Source organism: Eulemur rufifrons, chromosome 9 (genome assembly GCF_041146395.1).
Source record: "Eulemur rufifrons isolate Redbay chromosome 9, OSU_ERuf_1, whole genome shotgun sequence".
In the NCBI taxonomy this organism is placed as follows: domain Eukaryota; kingdom Metazoa; phylum Chordata; class Mammalia; order Primates; family Lemuridae; genus Eulemur; species Eulemur rufifrons.
This window is the reverse complement of record NC_090991.1, coordinates 44,077,687-44,097,833: the sequence shown is the minus strand read 5'-3', so window position 1 is coordinate 44,097,833 and position 20,147 is coordinate 44,077,687. Positions and strand designations below refer to the sequence as shown.

The following is a 20,147-nucleotide window of genomic DNA, read 5'->3' as shown; positions in this document are numbered from 1 at the left end:
AAAGTTAGATTATATTATATTGTAGGTTAACATAGGGTTCAAAGAAAGCCACAAGAATTCAGAGGAGCCTGGGAATTAGAATAATCTTTTGGAGGAGATTGTATCAGAGTTAAACTTCAGGGAAAGAGTTGAAGATGTGAACATTTTTGGTTTTGTTGTTATATTCCACATCAGTAGATTCCTTTCTTCGTAAGGTCACTTTTATCTGTCCTTTTTCTGTTCTCACAGCTGGATGCTGAATCCAGGTCTTTGTCCCCTGGGTAATTGCAGTAGATGCCCTGCCTCAGATCTCTTCCCCCTGCCCTACTCATTCTGTACACTGATGTCAGAGAAGTCTTTCTGACTCATGTCACTGCCCTGCTCAGAAAACCTTTAACAACCCTCATTACCGCCAAAATACTGTACAAATTCCTTAACCTTTAAGGACCACTGCATTCTGGTCCCAGAACTGGTTTTCCAGCTTTTCCTTCCATAATCCTTTACCTGGACTCCATTTGACAGACATTTTGCATAAACAACTGAGAGGAACACAGAGAATTGTTCTATAAGCAGTTTTGTCTCATTGGCTGACTTGTTTTTCTCCTACTCTTATTTGAGGGTATTCCTTTAGGTTCATTCTTCACTTTTACTCCTTTTCTACTCTCTGTCATTTGTATTTATGTGCATAAGTTCCAAATAATTTCCATAAGACAGTGAAATGGACTGGCCCAGAGTGACCCCTTGGACTTTTTTCTACAGAAAGTAATGAGTGTATTTTTTTTTGGGAAATGTGCTTTCCAGTAAATGAATGTTGGTTGCATTTAAAGATCTTGACCTTTTATATTCTTTAGCATACCTTTTTCTCCTGATATCATGTACCACTTTAATTTGAAGATAATGAGAGTAAGCTGGAGGTGAGGAGGATGGGGGTGGTGGTGCAGTTAAACAGGTTATCAAACAACCCAAGATCATGGTTAATAAAACTTAATTGCACCAAAATGAATTTAATGTTAATCTCATTAAAACTTCTTTTGAAAATTAGAAAAAATACATTTACCATTCTGTAGACATGATTGGAAAGTATAATAATAACAGTTTTTGGAAAAACTTGTTACTTTCAGCAAGTTTTCTTATTATAAGGCAGTGCTTGATATCTCATAGACTTGTTCAGGGGATTAAGTGAGATATGTATGCTTGTTACAAACTAAAATCTCAAATGTTATGTATAGATAAATTTATATACTTACATATGCTTGGACATCACATTACATAAATTGGGCAACAGGTGTTTAAAAGTTGCTTAACTGTTAAAAAAATATAGTCTATTGTCTCTTTCCTAGATGAGCCACTTTTTTTTTTCCTCCCACTATTGAAACTCTTCTTCTTTCTTCCTTTCTACTTCTTTCCTTTCTGTCTTCACTCTGAGCCTGTGTTTCATCATTGAACTCCTCTCAAGAAGTGCTTCTGGCAGAGGAAAAGGGGTCTTCTCTGGCGATTTCTGTCTGGTTGTTGAGAGGCATTTCTGTATTGCAGCTGACACAGTGTGAGCTCTGTTGCCCCCCACCTCATGCTGGTTATCTTATATGTAGATGTTTTTTCTCATTTATGTACTTGTCAAATCATTTACACATGCACTGATATTTTTTAATCATGTTATCTATAAACCAGTTAATCCCTCTGGGTAACTGGGAGCTGATTATAATTTAAATTTTTTTATTTCTGATTTGGAATCTAATGGGAAATCTTTGAATTTAGATTTTTCTATAGACTTAAAAATGAGAGCTAAATCATGGCTTCTTGGTATTTTAACTTGACAGTTATTAAAAGTGTGTTGTCTATTTTTTGAGGTATATGTTCAAATAGGAAAAACTGGAGAACCCTTGGTTTGTAGAAATGATGTAAGGATTTGTAATGATACTATTTCTTTATTTACAGGTAGGCGAAAACCAAGAGTACATCGGCCTCGTTCTCCAATATTGGAAGAAAAAGACATCCCACCCCTTGAATTTCCCAAGTCCTCTGAGGATTTAATGGTGCCTAATGAGCATATAATGAATGTTATTGCCATTTATGAGGTACTGCGGAACTTTGGCACTGTTTTAAGATTGTCTCCTTTTCGCTTTGAGGACTTTTGTGCAGCTCTGGTGAGCCAAGAGCAGTGCACGCTCATGGCAGAGATGCACGTTGTGCTTTTGAAAGCAGTTCTGCGTGAAGAAGACACTTCCAATACTACCTTTGGACCTGCTGATTTGAAAGATAGCGTTAATTCCACGCTGTACTTCATAGATGGGATGACGTGGCCAGAGGTGCTGCGGGTGTACTGTGAGAGTGACAAGGAGTACCATCATGTTCTTCCTTACCAAGAAGCAGAGGACTATCCATATGGACCAGTAGAGAACAAGATCAAAGTTCTGCAGTTTTTAGTTGATCAGTTTCTTACAACAAATATTGCTCGTGAGGAATTGATGTCTGAAGGGGTGATACAGTATGACGACCATTGTAGGGTTTGTCACAAACTTGGGGATTTGCTTTGTTGTGAAACATGTTCAGCAGTATATCATTTGGAATGTGTGAAGCCACCTCTTGAGGAGGTGCCAGAGGACGAATGGCAGTGTGAAGTCTGTGTAGCACACAAGGTGCCTGGTGTGACTGACTGTGTTGCTGAAATCCAAAAAAATAAACCATATATTCGACACGAACCTATTGGATATGACAGAAGTCGGAGGAAATACTGGTTCTTAAACCGAAGACTCATAATGTAAGTAAATCCAGTCTTAATTTTTGTATGAATTTAAAATTAAGCCAGTTACCTTCATGATTGATACAGCAGAGCTATGCTGCCGATGTGGTATAAACCTTTGTAATTTAATAATGAGTGGCACAGTTAAATAATTTCTAACTTGAAGGACTATGTCCATTAAAACAGTTTTTAAAATTGTAAAGAAGAGTATATGAAAGAAGCAGAATACACACTATTGTTTTCAATGCCCAGGATAGGAAATATTATAGTACGTTACTAGGTGAAATGCCACTGTGGGCCCATCCTTGGTTATATTCCCCTATAGCCTGCCTCGGCTAATCCACCCCTAACTTTGCTGTTAGGAGTTTTTTGCTTCTGTTTTTTAGTATTATCAGATCTGTATGTAAAATGGAGCCACAAGGACACACCTAGATGTCAAAGGAAAGGTCAATTCTGCCATTATTGGGTGCAGTCCTCCAGGAAGAAGATAATCCCAGCAGATTCAGGTCACAGTCTGGCCTCGGGGTTCCTAGAGGTTTTGAGAATCTCTTTCGGGCAAGTCAGTGGGCAAGGTCGCGAGGCAGTCTGGAAAACACAGCATTTCCCTCAGTCAGGGCATCGGGCAGGGTTGTAGTTTGGACTGAATATTGGACATCCTGTAGAAATATGGTCAGACGGAGTGGGCTACTTTGTATTTTCAGCTTCTGAAGTCTTCAGAGCCTTCTTCCAGTTCTCAGAATTGGGTCAAATCAGAAAATCTGGTGAGATGAAATGAAGTGTCAGAGCAGGGCATGGCGGGGAGAGCAGAAAGTTTTAGTGTGCTGTGGAGAAATTTGAATCCAATCTGTTTCTTGATTCTTTGTTTGTCTGTGACTGGTTTGGACTTAACCTGGGAGCTTATAGACTCTGCTGTCTCCAGCATTCTGCAGTTTTACAGTGATGCACCCTTGTGTGGGTCTATTTTCATCTATTGGGTATTTGGTGGGCACTTTCAATCTGGCAGTTGTGGTTTTTGGTAATGAAACTTCTCTTGACAACTTCCTTTCCTTTTCCCTGCTGTATTTATCTTCAGCTATTATTTTATTGAACGTTGGACTTCCTATTTTGGTCTTCTGATTTTCTTATCTTTTCTCTCCAGTTTTCCTCTTTTTTCCTCTCTGTGTGTGTGTGTGTGTGTGTGTGTGTGTTGCTCAGTTTTTCTAGGAGGTTTGCTTATCTTGGTTGTACAGCCCTATTATCTAGTTTTTCTTTTCTGCTACCATATTTTTATTTACTAAGAGCTCTTTTGTTTTTAGAATCTTCTATTTTTTAAAAAAAAAAATCTTGTTTTTGTTTCATGGATATAGAATTTTCTCTTACTTTTCTGAGGATACTAATGATAGTTTTTTTTTCCTTTCCTCTGTGCATAGTCTGTTTCTTCTAAGTTGCTTCTTCCAATTGTTTGTTTTGTTTTCTCTCTTCCATCCTCAGATGTCTACTAGTCTTTAATTTTCTACTCCTAATTAACATTATGGAACTATGTAGCTAATTGAAAGCTCTGAGCAAATGGGTGGTAGACCTTATCAATTTCGAGTTTAACTGTTGGGTGATTTTCATCATCTGTTTCATTGGACAATCCCTGATGTCCCTATCTGTGGCTCTTGCCTCTAAGAGCTGGTTAGATGGCCCAGAGAGCGGCTTTTTCAGCGTCCTCCTTGGAGCACGAAGGTCTAGCTGGCGGTATTCTGGTGGCTGAGTGGTGGAAGCAGGCTGCACTGAGCGTGCATACAGCATTTACTGTGTGTTGTCACTTAAAGCCTGTTTTCTGCACAGTTCTTTGTTCGTGACTGAGCCTGACGTCTCCCAGTCCAGAGCAACCTCGGTTTTACTTCCTAAAGTTTCAGTGAGTTGAAGGGGAGAGATGGTCTAGGGATCTGTTCTGTAAATAGCTTCCAGCCAGTTCTCTGTTTTACATACTCCCTTCCTTATTTTCAGTGCCTTTTGAGGACTGCGAGTGCAAATTGAGTTTGTTCTCAATCTTAAACCTTTTGGTTTGGGATTGAGCTTTCTTGGCTCCACTGAGGCAGTAATCATTTGTTCATCTGCTTTCCTGCTCTCAAAATTATTTTGTTGTTGTCTATCCTATTTTCCCTATCCTTATGAGTTTCTATCTTTAAAAATATTCTTTAGTGTATTTTTAAGAGGGTTTCAGGAGGGAGCAAAATTAGATATCACCTTAATCCAGAAACTGCTGTGAGAAACAGTATATACAGTTTTAAGTGTATATTTTGTGTCTTTTTATTTGGATAATTTTTTAAAAATATGTATAATTTTTTTTCATGCTCACTTATCTCCCAAATATCTGGTCATGGTGTTCATTGTGCCATTTTTTTGAAATTTTGCTGTTGAGGTGGTAGCACGGAAACCTTTGTCGGCAGGGTCATTATAAACCACATTTTGGTTTGAGATTTAATGCTGTATTGTCATTGTAAGTGAAAATTCAGTCACGCTGCCCACGGAGCCTGGCACTTGTACTTTCTATAGGCATTCAGCAGTTAACAGACCATGTCACTCAGTCTCAGATGCCCTCCTGAAAGGAGCTCATAGTCATCAGGATTGCTGGGAACAAATTAGGAAGTAAGTGAAATTTAGTCCATGCTCCAGTTCTCCCATTCCCGCCTTTCCTCACCCGTTTGGATGTTCCTTCTCACTGCCTCTTTCTGTCTCTCTGCTGTGCTTTTTGGCCAGATAGAGACCACAGGAGCTTTGTCCACGTATAGAAAAGCCTTGCCATCTTTGAGGGTTATTACATAGTAATCAGTGGTCTAGGCCTTAGTTTTAGAGTCTTGTAAGTAGAACTGTTGGGTGATGGTTTAGTAATAATGGCCAAAAACAACATTTATTGAGCACTTAATGTGTGCCTCACAGTGTCCTAAGCATTTTATGTATGTTTTTTCATAATCTCCCCAACAACCTAGTAATGAAGGTACTATTTTTGTCTGCATTTTATAGATGAGGAGACTGAAGATCAGAGAGGTTAAGTAACTTGACCTTGGACTTGCCCAAGACCCTATGGCAATTAGGAGATGGAACCTGGAATTTTTTTTCAGAACTTGTTTTATAAGAATATTTTCCATACCTAATTTTATACTTCAGTCTAGCTTTCAAACCATCATGTTGAGAAATCTGTAAATTGCATTATTTTAGTTGTTAAAAACCAATGCTTATAACTTAGGGAGAAAGGTACTGTAATGGCTTTTGTTATATCTGTACTGGATATTTCTGAGATCTTTTAAAATTTTAAATAAGAGCATTTTTAGAAAATATAAACTAAATTAAGTGGCATTTCAGAAAAGTTCTACTTCCTGATACATCAGTATGTAAAACAACACTCAAGGGAGCGAAGTATATATATTACTTTGTAGTTAAATAAATTCAAACCGTTGAAATCACGTGACTGAAAGGGCTTTTTAAGCACCCATGGGTGAAATTTTTTGGAGATAGGGTCTCACTCTGTCTCCTGGGCTAGAGTGCAGTGGTGTCGTCATAGCTTGCTGCAGCCTCTAACTCCTGGGCTCAAGCAATCCTCCTGCCTCAGCCTCCCTAGTAGCTGGGACTACAGGCACGCACCACCACACCTGGCTAATTTTTTAAAAATCTTTTTGTAGAGACAGGGTTTCACTGTGTTTCCCAGGCTGGTCTCCACCTCCTGGCCTTAAGTGATCCTCCCGCCTCAGCCTCCCAGAGTGCTAGGATTACAGGCGTGAGCCACTGCGCCCGGCCCAAACACAGCATTTTAAAACTCTATTTTTTCATTTTCCCGATTAACTAAATTATACTTTTTAACCTATACAGCTTTCTATCCCTACCTCCCCATGGTAGCTATAAGCCACCTATTAATTTACTGGCTTTAGTTGCCATCAGACCTATGTCTGAATTCCTTCTCTCCATATCCAGTTCTGTATATATACAGCAGCCTCCTGGACATAGCCACGTAGCCGGTGCCTCAAACATAACATGTCTAAAACTGAACTCATCATTTCCCCTCATTACTTTTCATCCAGTGTTCTCATCTTAGTAAATGGGATCACTATCCCACCAGCTGCTCAAACTAGAAACCCAGGAATAAACTTTTGCCTGCTATGGTTTGTTATACCTTTTATAAATACCCCTTAAATATTGAATCAGTTTGTCTCCATTCTTACTTTCTCTACCATAGTACAAACCAATATCATCTCGATTAGACTAGTTTAGTAGCTTCTAAACTTGTCTATATGTAACCTTCCCACCCCACCCTCCAGTTCTGTTCTCTATTCCATAGCTGCATGATTTTTAAAACAGCAGTTTTGATCAAGTTTCCTTTTCCCTCAAGTTGAAAAACCTTTTAAATACATCCATTTGCTCTTAACAGAAAGTTCAAACTCTTTAGCATAGGTCCCTAACTTTGTACATTTAATTCTTTTGCTTCCCACCACCCAAAACAAAATAAATAAGCAAAGTAAAACAACTAAAAATCTCTTGGCTAACTCATTCTTCAAGTCTCAGCCTATTTGTGCCATTTCCTAGGGCTCTCTTTCCCTGAACAACTTTCTTTCCCTGAATCTTTCTCCCTTGTGCATACTGAAATGCTTCCACTTTTTAAAACATCCATCCTACCTATAAATTGTTTTAAGGTAGATATCACATATTTCATAAGGTCAGGACAATAATGGCAACTGTATATATCACAGTCGTTAAATTGCTGGCACTAGTCTAAACACTTTACATATTTCAATTCCCAATAGCATCTTGCTATAAGTACTGTCACCCATTTTTCAGATGGAGAAGTTGAGACAGATTAAGTAATTTATCCAAGGTCACACAACTAGTGGGAACTAGTTGTGGCAAAATCAGGATTCACACCCAGGCATTCTGGCTCCAGAATGTGTGCTCCAAACCACTACTTGGCCTGCTGACCTCGCTGCTGTCTTTTCTGAATTGCTAGTTGTATAAGTTTCCCAGGGTTGCTGTAACAAAGTACCACAAAACTGGGTCGCTTAAAACAGCAGAAATTTATTCTCTAACAGTTCTGGAGGCTAGAAGTCCAAACACGAGGCATCACCAGGGCCATGCTCCCTCTGCAGGCTCTAGGAGAGAATCCTTTCTTGCCTTTTCCAGCTTCTAGTCCCCCAAGTGTTTCTTGGGTTATCGGCAGAATAATTCAAATCTGCCTACCTCCGTCTTTGAGGCAGTCCAGCCCTTTTCTATCAAGTGCCTGAAGATTCTTCCAATCCCCTTGCCATTACTTAGTTCCAAAGCCACTTCCCCATTTTTAGGTTTGTGTTACAGCAGCACCCCACTTCCTGGTACCAAAAGTTGGGAGTTTCCTAGTACTACCATAACAAAGTACCACAAACTGAGTGTCTTAAAATAATAGAAACTTACTGTCTCACAGTCCTGGAGACCAGAAGTCTGAAATCACTAATCAGCAGGGTTGATTCTTTCTGGAGGCTCCCAGGGAGAATCTGTTCCATGCTTCTCTCCTAGCTTCTGGCAATCCTTGGCCTGCCCTTCTTGCTTTCCTTTCCTTCCCTTATCCCCTAACCCCTTTCCCCTTTTCCATATCCCCTTTCCCCTCCTTTTCCTTTTCCTTTTCCTTTTTTGAAGGGGCCATGATAATCTCATTTGTATCATTCCAGTTCTAGTATATGTGCTGCCGAAGCGAGCGTGGTGTTTGTTGGCTTGTAGACAGACACATCTCTCCACTCTCTGCCTCCATTTTCACACTACTTTCTTTCCCATGTGTCACTCTATGTCCTCTCCTCTAGGGATACCAGTCATTGGGCCAGTTGTGTCAGCTCATGCCTGTAATCCCAGCACTTTGGGAAGTCAAGGTGGGAGGATTGCTTGAGGCCAGGAGTTCAAGACTGGCCTGGGAAACATATTGAGACCCCTGTCTCTACCAAAAAAATAAATAAATAAATAAATAAATAAGGAAAATTAGCTGGATGTGGTAGCGTGTGCCTGTAGTCCCAGCTACTAGGGAGGCAGAGGCAGGTGGATTGCTTGAGCCTAGGAGTTTGAGGCTGCAGTGAGCTGTGATCGTGCTGTTGCACTCCAGCCTGGGTGACAAAGTGAAACCCTGTCTCAAAAAAATAATAAATAAATAAAAGGATACCAGTCATTGGATTTTGGGGGCTCACCTCGTATCCAGGATGATTTCATGTGAAGATCCTTAACAAATTATATTTGCAAAAACCCTGTTTCCAAATAAGGTCATATTCTGAGGTTTCAGGTGGACATGAATTTTGAGGAACACTGTTCAGTCCATTACACTAGTATTCTTTGCTATTAATTTCTGTGGGCTTGTTTAGAAATGAAACTTGAAACACTGTTAGTCATTAACCTTCAATTTGTCTAGCCTGGGTAAAAACCAAAGAAGCTTTAACATGTAGACATATGTATGTTTGCTCTTAATTATATTTTTGGTAAACCTTTTCTTTCCAACCTGTCCTTTCCCTGCCACCCTGTGAGCACTTTGAGAATGTGTGCTAATTAGTATCATTAAGAAAGCCAGGCTAGTTTGGGTAAGCCTAAGGCATACATGGTAGGCCTTGTAGGAACAGAGCTTCTGTAGAAACTAAATTTTAACTCCCAAACCAAATATACATACAAGTCAATGTATATTGATACAGGAAAGCTGTTGTTGTCACTTTTACAATAAGGGCACATAATTTTGATTATGTAAGCCATTTAAATAAGCCCAAGTACATAAGTATTTAAAAAACAACTTTTCTTTGAAAGCATATGGTTTACTGTTTTGCTACTTTATGCTTATAATGAATTTATCCTTCTGCAGCTTCAAGAAGAAAAATTTTAACTTAGTGTGAATATTGTATACGTTGAGTATCCCTCATCTGAAATGCCTGGCACCAGAGGGTTTCAGGTTTCAAATTTTTTAGGATTTTGAAATATCTGTGCTATACTTAGCAGTTGAGAACCCCTAATCCAAAAATCTGAAATGCCCTAATGAGCATTTCCTTTGAGCATCATGTTGGTGCTCAAAAATTTCAGATTTTGGAGCACTTTGGATTTTAGATTTTCAGATTAGGGATATTTAACTGTATCCTTTTTATCTATGATTTAATATATCTCTTCTTTTTTCAGAATACTGGATGACTCATTTTTGGATTTCTGCTAAATTTTTATTTACTACTTTAGTAAAATATTTAATATTGATCATGAATGATGTGCCCAGGCACTATGATCGATGCTTTATCATAATACTTTTAAGTCTTCCAGTGGCCCTGAGGCAGATACTACTGTATCCCCATTTTACAAGTGAGAGAAATAAGGTGGCCCAGAGACTCAGAATGTTTCTTGTCCATGCCCACATAGCTCATAAGCAGCAGAGCCCAGTTAGAGCCAAATCTTTCCTAAAGCCCAGTTCTTTCAGTTCTATCAGTTTGCCATTGATTAAACTGGAAAATCAGGCCGAGTGTGGTGGCTCACGCCTGTAACCCTAGCATTCTGGGAGGCTGAGGCAGGAGGATCGCTTGAGCCCAGGAGTTTGAGGTTGCTGTGAGCTAGGCTGATGCCACGGTACTCTAGCCCGGGCAACAGAGCGGGACTCTGTCTCAAAACAAAACCAAAAAAAAAAAAAAAAAAAAAAAAAACCTGGGAAAATCACACTCACTATCACAGTGTACCTCATGCATATTCCTGAATTCCTTTTGAGTGGGAGAAGAAATGCCATTACAGGTGTCTAAATCTTGTCCTAGACATTAATTTACCATGTTTTTTAAAGTTAGTGACCATCTCTGTTGAAGTCTTCAACTCCATTAAAAGTGAATAGAATTTTAGGAGAGTTTTAGGCAGGAAAGGAAGCTGCTCCATTTTACTCCAGTTTGAGCTTTAATTGTCCATAAGAAAAGAAGAGGGATAAGAAATTATTGCTCAGTTGAGGTAACTCCTTCAAGACCAGTACTTAGCAAAGGATTTACACCATTTTGATGGAAATATTTCTAAACTATATTATAATGTGAACCTACTCTCTACCTGCCATGTACTGAACATAGTTTAAACATTTCTGGTGGGCTCAGGGGTTAAAATTCTGCTCATCATATTATTACATTGATGATCTTAAAGTTGATTGAGATGTAACTGAGACTGTCCTCCACCAAGTACTGTCAACGTGGCTCTGAATTTTGAGGTCATTTTTCTGTATGTCCTGTTTTTTAGATGTCCTTTTTTGCTGCTGTACTAATACTTCTCTTTCTGCTACTACTCCCAAGTTATTAATATTTTATCCTAAGCTTCTGTGAGCTAGGAAATCAAAATAATTAGAGGTTGCTCAAATAAAATAAGAGTATATCAAGACTGAATATGCAGTGAGGGGATTGCTTGTGAGTAGGTGTTGAGCTTTAGTGCATAAACTTTGTGTTACATATTTTAGTGTTTCACTGGGTAGATGAAATTGTCAAATAAGAGGCATTATGTTTAACATATAAAGTCTTTTTTCCCTTTTTTAAACAGAGAAGAAGATACAGAAAATGAAAATGAAAAGAAAATTTGGTACTACAGCACAAAAGTCCAGCTTGCAGAATTAATTGATTGTCTAGACAAAGATTATTGGGAAGCAGAACTTTGCAAAACTCTAGAAGAAATGCGTGAAGAAATCCACCGGCACATGGACATAACTGAAGACCTGACCAATAAGGCTCGGGGCAGTAACAAATCCTTTCTGGCGGCAGCTAATGGTGAGAGGGACATTTTCTGATTTTATTTTTGTTAACTTTGAGCTAACTAACCTTTTTGGTGTGAAATCACTACAAAATTTTAAAATATATTAACATTTCCAAGTACAGTCATACATTGCTTAACGACAGGGATATACTCTGAAAAATGTGTCGTTAAGTGATTTCATCATTGTACGAACATCCTAGAGTGTACTTACACAAACCTAGATGGTATAGCCTAGAATATGTGGTACAAACCAGTCTACAAACACCTAGGATATGTGGTACAAACCTGTACAGTGTGTTACTATACTGAATCTTATAGGCAGTTGTAACACAATGACAAATATTTGTGTATCTAAACATGAAAAGTACAGAAAAAATACTGTATTATATTGAATGCCTAAAACAGCTAAAAAAAAAAAAAAGGAAAGAAAAAAATTACTGTATTTGTATTATCATATTATAGGACCACGGTTGTGGATGTGGTCCACCGTTGACTAAAAATGTTGTACAGTGTGTGACTGTGTGTATATTTTGCTTTAATTTTTTATATTTTGTTCTCCCGAGAGAACCTTGTTCATTTCAATGTAAATTAGGAATCCTGTGCATTTTAGTGTTTTATTTCTTGCCTTGGTTATTACTAATATTCCCCAAATTGTTTGTTTCTTTAATTCAAGTATCTTATTAAACCTTTTTTGGCAGTCCTATTTTTTTTTTTTTTTTGAGACAGAGTCTCACTCTGTTGCCCAGGCTAGAGTGAGTGCCATTGGCGTCAGCCTAGCTCACAGCAACCTCAAACTCCTGGGCTCAAGGGATCCTCCTGTCTCAGCCTCCCAAGTAGCTGGGACTACAGGCATGCACCACCATGCCCGGCTAATTTTTTTTTCTATATATATTTTTAGCTGTCCATATAATTTCTTTCTGTTTTTAGTGGAGGTGGGGTCTCGCTCTTGCTCAGGCTGGTCTCAAACTCCTGAGCTCAAACGATCCGCCCACCTCGGCCTCCCAGAATGCTAGGATTACAGGCGTGAGCCACCGCGCCCGGCCGGGAGTCCTATTTTTAATTATAAGAAATAATATTCTTTTTGAACTTTTCCTTCTTTCTAAAAATAAAACTTTCAATTTTAGAATAGTTTTAGATGTATATAAAGTTGCAATGTATAGTATAGAGGGTTCGCATGTATCCCGTACTCGGTTGCCCCTATTAAGATCTTACATTAGTGTGGTACATGATATACTGTTATGAATTCAAGTCCATAGTCTATTCAGATAGCTGTAGTTTTTACCTAATGTCCTCCTTCTGTCTTATGACCCCATCCAGAATATATATTTAGTCATTGTGCCTTCCTCTAGGCTGTCAGTTTCTCAGACTTCCCTTGTTTTTGATGACCTTGACAGTTTTGAGGAGTACTGGTCAGGTATTTTGTAGAATGCCCTCGTTATGGGTTTTTCTCAGGTTCTTCTCGTGGTTAGCCTGGGTTTATGGATTTTTGGGAGGAAGACCACAGAGGTGAAGTGCAGTTCTCATCATCATATTAAGGGTATGTGCTATCACCATGACTCATCACTGATGATGTTCATGTTGATCACTTGGTTGAGGTGGTGTTTGTCGGGTTTCTCCAGTGTGAAGTTATTCCCCCCTGCAACCCCCTCAATACTGTGCTTTTTGCAAGCAAGTCACTATACACAGCCCACACTTAGGGAGTGGGGAGTTATGCTGTACCCCCTTGAAGGGGCAATATCTACATAAATTATTTGGAATTTTTCTGCACAGGAGATTTGTCTATTCTCCATTTATTTTTTTCAGTCATTTATTTCTATCTCAGTCTATACTGATGGATATTTATTTTATACTTCATACTTTGTTGCTCAACTCTTTGCTTTTTATTTTTTTAAGAAATAAATGTGTATGATATTTCTTAAAAGTTTAAATAGTACAAAAGAGTATATGGTGAAAGTCAATCTCTCTCCTTTACAATTCCCAGTCTCACCTTCCTTTTTTCCAGTAGTAATCATTATTACCATTGTTTTTTCATCCTATTAGATACATTCTGTGCCTGTTTAATAAATATCACCTGTGTTATCCCTCAGTATCCTTGGGGGATTGGTTCCAGGACACCCTCCAAGGATACCAAAATCCATGAATGCTCAAGTCCTGTAGCCCTATGGAACCTGCTGATGGGAAAAGTCGGCCCTCCGTATCCGCAGTTTCTGCATCTTCAGAATACTGTTTTTGGTATTTTCTTTCCAAGCTTGGTTGAGTCCGTAGATGCAGAGCCGTGGACACAGAGGGCCGACTGTCGTGCCTTTTAATTTTAACTTAGATAAGATGATTAGATGAGATTCTGCAAGTATATTTTTAACTGCCTGGTTCTGCTCTTCTACATACATTATCTGCCATACATTATATTTAATAAATATATGCAGTTCAGTTATATCCAAGCTTGTTTGCACATACTCTGCATCTGTATTCTTTTGAATTCATGCATATTTTTGAAGAATGATAGTCATATTGTCACATGAATACTGTTGGCCACAAATAAACTTTGTCTTCAGGAACAAGCAGACATAGTTACCGTGAATTATATTTATTCATATCTTGTAGTTGGAAGTATTTATTAGATGTGTTTAGAAAAATGTGTAGGCCGGGCTCGGTGGCTCATGACTGTAATCCTAGCACTCTGGGAGGCCGAGGCGGGTGGATCGCTGGAGGTCAGGAGTTCGAGACCAGCCTGAGCAAGAGCGAGACCCCGTCTCTACTAAAAATAGAAAGAAATTATATGGACAACTAAAAATATATATAGAAAAAATGAGCCGGGCATGGTGGCGCATGCCTGTAGTCTCAGTTACTCGGGAGGCTGAGGCAGAAGGATCGCTTGAGCCCAGGAGTTCGAGGTTGCTGTGAGCTAGCCTGATGGTACGGCACTCTAGCCCGGGCAACAGAGCGAGACTCTGTCTCAAAAGAAAAAAAAAAAAAAAAATAGAAAAATGTGTAATTCTTTCATAAGAAAAATTTTAGTCTTTAGAATTCTTTGGAGAGGTCAATAATTACAGTAATATAATCCCCTTCTTACTCCCTCCCCTTCATACTATAGGTCGAATCATAGGAAATTTTGTTAATTTCAGACAGGTTACTTTTCTTGTTATGACTCTTGGCATTAAAATTTATAAATCCCCTTTTGCTCTCCTGTGTCTTCAGCTTTTAGTACAATAATAGAGAACCATCTCCAGTCCCCTAAAAAGTAAAGTGAAATGTGATTTTATCAAGTATGTTGAACTAGAAATATTTTCCAGAGGGAGCTTGTCTGTGTATAAAATTTTATATATGGTATAATCATAATTAACAAAATCAAAACAGGAATGGATAATCAAAAATGTTAAGTGGTCTGATTTGGAGGAATGTTAAAAAACTAAAAATGTCCAATATGGAGTAATTAATAAATTTCATTGTGGATTATCATGTGATAGAACACTGTATTTGGAGAATTTAAATAATATAACATGTAAAAACAATGCCTGGGTCATTGAGGTACTTAAATTCTCTTCCTCTAAAAAACCAACTGGGTAATTTTTATCAATAAAAAACAACCAGTTAGCATAATAGAATTATAGTGGGTTTCCTTTTTATATTTCTTTTTTTTTTTTTTTTTTCTTGTTAGGGGCTAATGCACCTTTTTATATTTCTTTAATTTCTTACAATGAGCATGTTGTATTTTGGTGTTATTCAGCATGTAATGTACTTTTAAAAGTTTGTTAAATCTATTGCAGTAATCAAGAACAACAGAGAGATTTGAGATTCAGGCCACAGTATGTTCTTAGAAAGTTAGATGGCCAAAACTTGTGTGCCGTTAGACTGTCTTGCAACCTGAGTTACCTGCTAATACTATATGGAGTCCATTTAAATGAGGTGAACTGCACCTTGGGTTTAATGGTGAAATCTGGACCCAAAAATGATATAAATTTTTTTCTCCCCTCCCCCCTTTTTTTGGTTGAGGTTCAACCCCAACCTGGTACTAGAGGAGAAGGATTCACAAGAATTGAGAATTGATAGGAAAGAGAAGAGAAAACTAACATTTCTGAGTGCCTACTGTGGGCCAGGTGCTCAACTAGGTGTATTGTAAGTCTTTAATCCTCTCAACAACTTTGTAAGGAATGTATAAACACCCAATATTTATTGTCTGGATTTTACAATTTGTAACTTTAGATATATAATTTACTATATTTATTTTATCATATGTGTTTCATTATCATATGTAATCATAATTGTGTTTTATAGTGCTTATTTGAAGGAAGTTTTTTTTTTTTTTTTTTTTTTTTTTTTTGAGACAGAGTGTCACTTTGTTGCCCTGGCTAGAGTGAGTGCCATGGCGTCAGCCTAGCTCACAGCAACCTCAAACTCCTGGGCTCAAGCAATCCTACTGCCTCAGCCTCCCGAGTAGCTGGGACTACAGGCATGCGCCACCATACCTGGCTAATTTTTTCTATATATATATTTTAGTTGTCCATCTAATTTCTTTCTATTTTTAGTAGAGACGGGGGTCTCACTCTTGCTCAGGCTGGTCTCGAACTCCTGACCTTGAGCGATCCACCCGCCTCGGCCTCCCAGAGTGCTAGGATTACAGGCGTGAGCCACCACGCCCGGCCTATTTTTGTAATATATTTTTCTAAGTAGAGATAGTTTCTGAAACCTAGTAGGTTAATTCTTTCTGTTTGGTTTTGAAATATTCATGCGAAGTATAGAATATATATGTTTATAGAATTATGCATATTTACTGTAGATCAGATACAACCTAAATTCCTTATTTTTTCTTTCACCCTTTGATGTATTTCTCTCCCCTTAACTTTTTTTTTTTTTTTTTTTGAGACAGAGTCTCACTCTGTTGCCCAGGCTAGAGTGCCGTGGCGTCAGCCTAGCTCACAGCAACCTCAAACCCCTGGGCTCAAGCAATCCTTCTGCCTCAGCCTCCCGAGTAGCTGGGACTACAGGCATGCGCCACCATGCCCGGCTAATTTTTTCTATATATATTTTTAGTTGTCCATATAATTTCTTTCTATTTTTAGTAGAGACAAGGTCTTGCTCTTGCTCAGGCTGGTCTCGAACTCCTGAGCTCAAAACGATCCTCCCACCTCGGCCTCCCAGAGTGCTAGGATCACAGGTGTGAGCCACCGCGCCCGGCCTCCTTAACTTTTTTGGTCTGTTTTTCTTATGGCTATAGTTGCCATGTTTTTTGAACCTAAAACCAGCACATGCAGATTGACAAATGTATGTATATACTTGATAGAGTGGGTAACAAGATAGAATATTTGCAATTAGAACCTTCATAGAAAATCAGAGAACTGTGTTCATCTTTCCTATGCTTTTCATCTAATTTAGATGGTCTAAACTTAGAAGGCTATTTTAAAATTGTTTTTGTTTGATTCTCATTAAATGGCACTAGGAAGGTAGGGAGGATGTACAGTGGTTTGGTTAAGAAAAGCTGAAAATTGAAAATCATGATGTACCTATGTTTGAAAGTTGAAAAATAATGTGCCTCTAAGAAAAACAGGTAATTGGTTTTCTTTTCACAAAATAAAGTGATTTTAAAAATAGTGATTAAGATACTCTCATTGATAAGTTTAGTGTACTGAGCAAGAGTAAATGAAGCCAGGGAAAATCAGAACGCAAAGACGGGATGTATGGAGAGGTAAAAGGATGCAAGGAAATAGTGTACAAAGGGATTCTGGGATGACTTGGATGATAAAGAGGACAGAAAATATGCCAGTTGCAATTCCTTCAGTTTGAAATTGTCGTGTAGCTGTCTTAGATGTTCATATAATCTTTGGCTCTGAATTCTTATAAGAATTAGGAGTAGGAAAAATTAGAGAGAGAGTGGGGAATTAACTCCAACCAGTGCAAACATAATCACTTTACCAGAAAGTCCAGTGTTTTTGGGTGGTGACTTCACAAGGTTTCTCTAATCCTGGGCAACAGGCTAGATACCTACAATTTAAGAAATACTTACAAAATAAAGAAGGAGAACATTTAAACAAAGGAAATGTAGATAAGGAAATCCTAAAAGCAGTCCCACTGCTTTGCATGGTATTAAAAATGTTTCTTCTTATTTACAAACATTGTACTCTGGTTGGTAAATTTACTTCTCACTGGGGTATAGTTTAGCAATTCTGAAACTACTTTACCATGTGTACTAGGATTGAACAAATAACTAGATATATTGTAAATATTGAGAGACAGATTTCTTACTTTCAGAGAAAGAAGTTACAAATAAGCAAAAGAGTAATACTAAAATGAACCCACACAGATATATGTACATAACACAGACACACAAATATAATACATGCCCGCACACAGAGATAGATATAGAAATGATATAGATGTGTATATTTATGCGTTAGTTCTTTTGGCTGAGAGAGCCTAGATGCAGCAACACCCCAGTGGTAATAAGCACACCTAGCACCCAGAATGTGGCTTCTGAACATTATTCTCCAAAACAAAACAAAACAAAACCCCAAGGCTCCTTGGAGAGATGGCAGATTTGAGGCAGTCCTGAGGAGAGGAAAATACAAGGTGAACCTGGAGCATCTTATAATACTGGAATGGAAGGAAGTGCTGAGTCAACGTATGGATGAATAGATGTGTCAAAAGGACACATCTGAAAAAGTTCCCAAAGGCCAAAGCTGAAACAATTTATACAACAAAATTTAAAATGATAGTATTGGATTATAACCCAAAGAATATAATTAATATCCGTGAGTTCATACAGATACACTTTGTGTTCTGTACCCTCTGGTCCTTTTTGTACCTGTGGTCTGAACCATGCCATAATATCACTCTGTCCAAGTTGAAAGAGGGTTAGCACCCTTAGGAACTTAGTGACTTTCAGAGCAGTTGTGGGACTTCAGAGAGAAATGTTTTTTCCACACAGGACTCTGTTTTCTCATTTTACAGTTGAGGAAACGGAGTCCTAGAGAAGTTAGGTAGCTTGCCCAGAGTCACACAGCTAATTCAAATCTGATCTGCATTCTAAGTTTTGATCATGGCACCGCGCTGCCTAGACTGAGAGTCTGTGTCAGCTTGCAGTTTCTGTCATATGGCAAAGGTTGTGACAGTAAACTATATCAAGTCTCAATTTCAAAAGATAGAATAATTTTATCCCTTTTCAAAAAACAGAGAGTCTGTAATTAGCATGTATTTTCTAGAAGTGAAGGTATCCCCAATTGGTTGAGTTCTCTAAACAATATTTTGTTAATCTTCATTCTTATTTAATAGTTCTAATGCTTTTAAAATATTTAATTTTTCTCTTTAACAACTTATATTGAAACTTGTAAGTGGCATTTATAGTACTTCTATATTTGGTTGTATAAAGAAATAAAATTTTTTGTTTTTATTGTAGAAGAAATTTTGGAATCCATAAGAGTCAAAAAGGGAGACATTGATCCTGTTAAAAGTCCAGAAGAAATAGAAAAAGAAAAGAATGAGAATAATGACTCTAAAGATGCTGAGAAAAGCAGAGAGGAGTTTGAAGACCACCAGTCCCTTGAAAAAGACAATGACAAAACACCAGATGATGATCCTGAGCAAGGAAAATCTGAGGGTAAAAAAATTATTTGATTAAAAAGAAATATTTCATCAGTGTTATTTATGAAACCTCCAATTTTACTTGCAAGTGAAAATGAAATTTTTTATTGCAAACAACTACTTAATTTTACATTTCGGAAGAGGTTAGGATACCCTCCCCCCTTGTAACATGCATAAGAATTATAATCAGTTTTATGTATTAGTGAATTTGCTATAATGTTATACTCATATTTCTTTTTCTATTTCTAATAAGTTGCCATTTCCCTATGAGATTTGTTGGTGAAAATTACTATTTTAATACCAGAATATACACTTCTGTATGTGATAAAATATGTTCACTTTTATATTAATTACTTTATATTAAATATTCTTAAATACTCTTTGGATAACCTGTTACATAAATATCCCAGAAACTAATTGCTTTAAGATGGCCAGCAAACACAGAAGCAGGTTTTTTGGTGATTGATCGTTTTTAGTAGTTGACTGAATGTGGCCATTTGACCTAAAGCAATTTTAAAGAATATCTTTAAAGTTTTGTTGTGCATTTTACTGTAGAGCCAACAGAAGTTGGGGATAAAGGTAACTCTGTGTCAGCAAATCTTGGCGACAACACAACAAATGCTTCTTCAGAAGAGACTAGTCCCTCTGAAGGGAGGAGCCCCGTGGGGTGTCTCTCAGAAACCCATGATAGCAGCAACATGGCAGAGAAGAAGGTGGCATCTGAGCTCCCCCAGGATGTGCCAGGTACAGAGGGCAGTGTATCAATGCCTCTGTAATGGGGGGAATCCTTCCATTTTGTAGTAAAAGCCAAATGTCACCTAAAACTTTAAAGTATGTCTTCATTCATGCTGTTTGCTTATAGTGCCATCCCTGATTGCTAAATTGTCGCCTAACATTTGGAGTTTGGTACATGTCCTTGTAGTTAGTGCTTGAAACTCATCATAATTTTCATGCTGCTTAAACTTCATGTAGCCATTTTTGTTTAATAGATTTACTTGTATATTTTATCACCAGACCATAGTAGCAGATATTAATACATTGGTTTTACTTACATACTAATGGCTCAATGCTGAATGATTTGACCCTTCCAGTTGTATATACTAACAAATTAATGTTATGTTTGCATGTGCTCATGTAGTTTTTACATTTCAAA

The 20,147-nt window shown here is 37.9% G+C and overlaps 1 protein-coding gene across 3 annotated transcripts in view; it reads left to right on the top strand.

Annotated features, from left to right (window-relative positions):
- The window catches only part of BPTF (bromodomain PHD finger transcription factor), a 125,261-nt gene that overhangs the window by 24,072 nt on the left and 81,042 nt on the right, over positions 1–20,147 (top strand). For 2 of the 3 annotated variants that reach the window (XM_069482786.1, XM_069482783.1), the window contains exons 2-5: positions 1,915–2,737; positions 11,213–11,436; positions 18,810–19,010; positions 19,550–19,738. In XM_069482786.1, coding sequence (XP_069338887.1) covers positions 1,915–2,737; positions 11,213–11,436; positions 18,810–19,010; positions 19,550–19,738 — 1,437 coding nt within the window. The remainder of the gene's footprint in view (positions 1–1,914; positions 2,738–11,212; positions 11,437–18,809; positions 19,011–19,549; positions 19,739–20,147) is intronic. The other variant, XM_069482784.1, reaches the window with a different exon arrangement.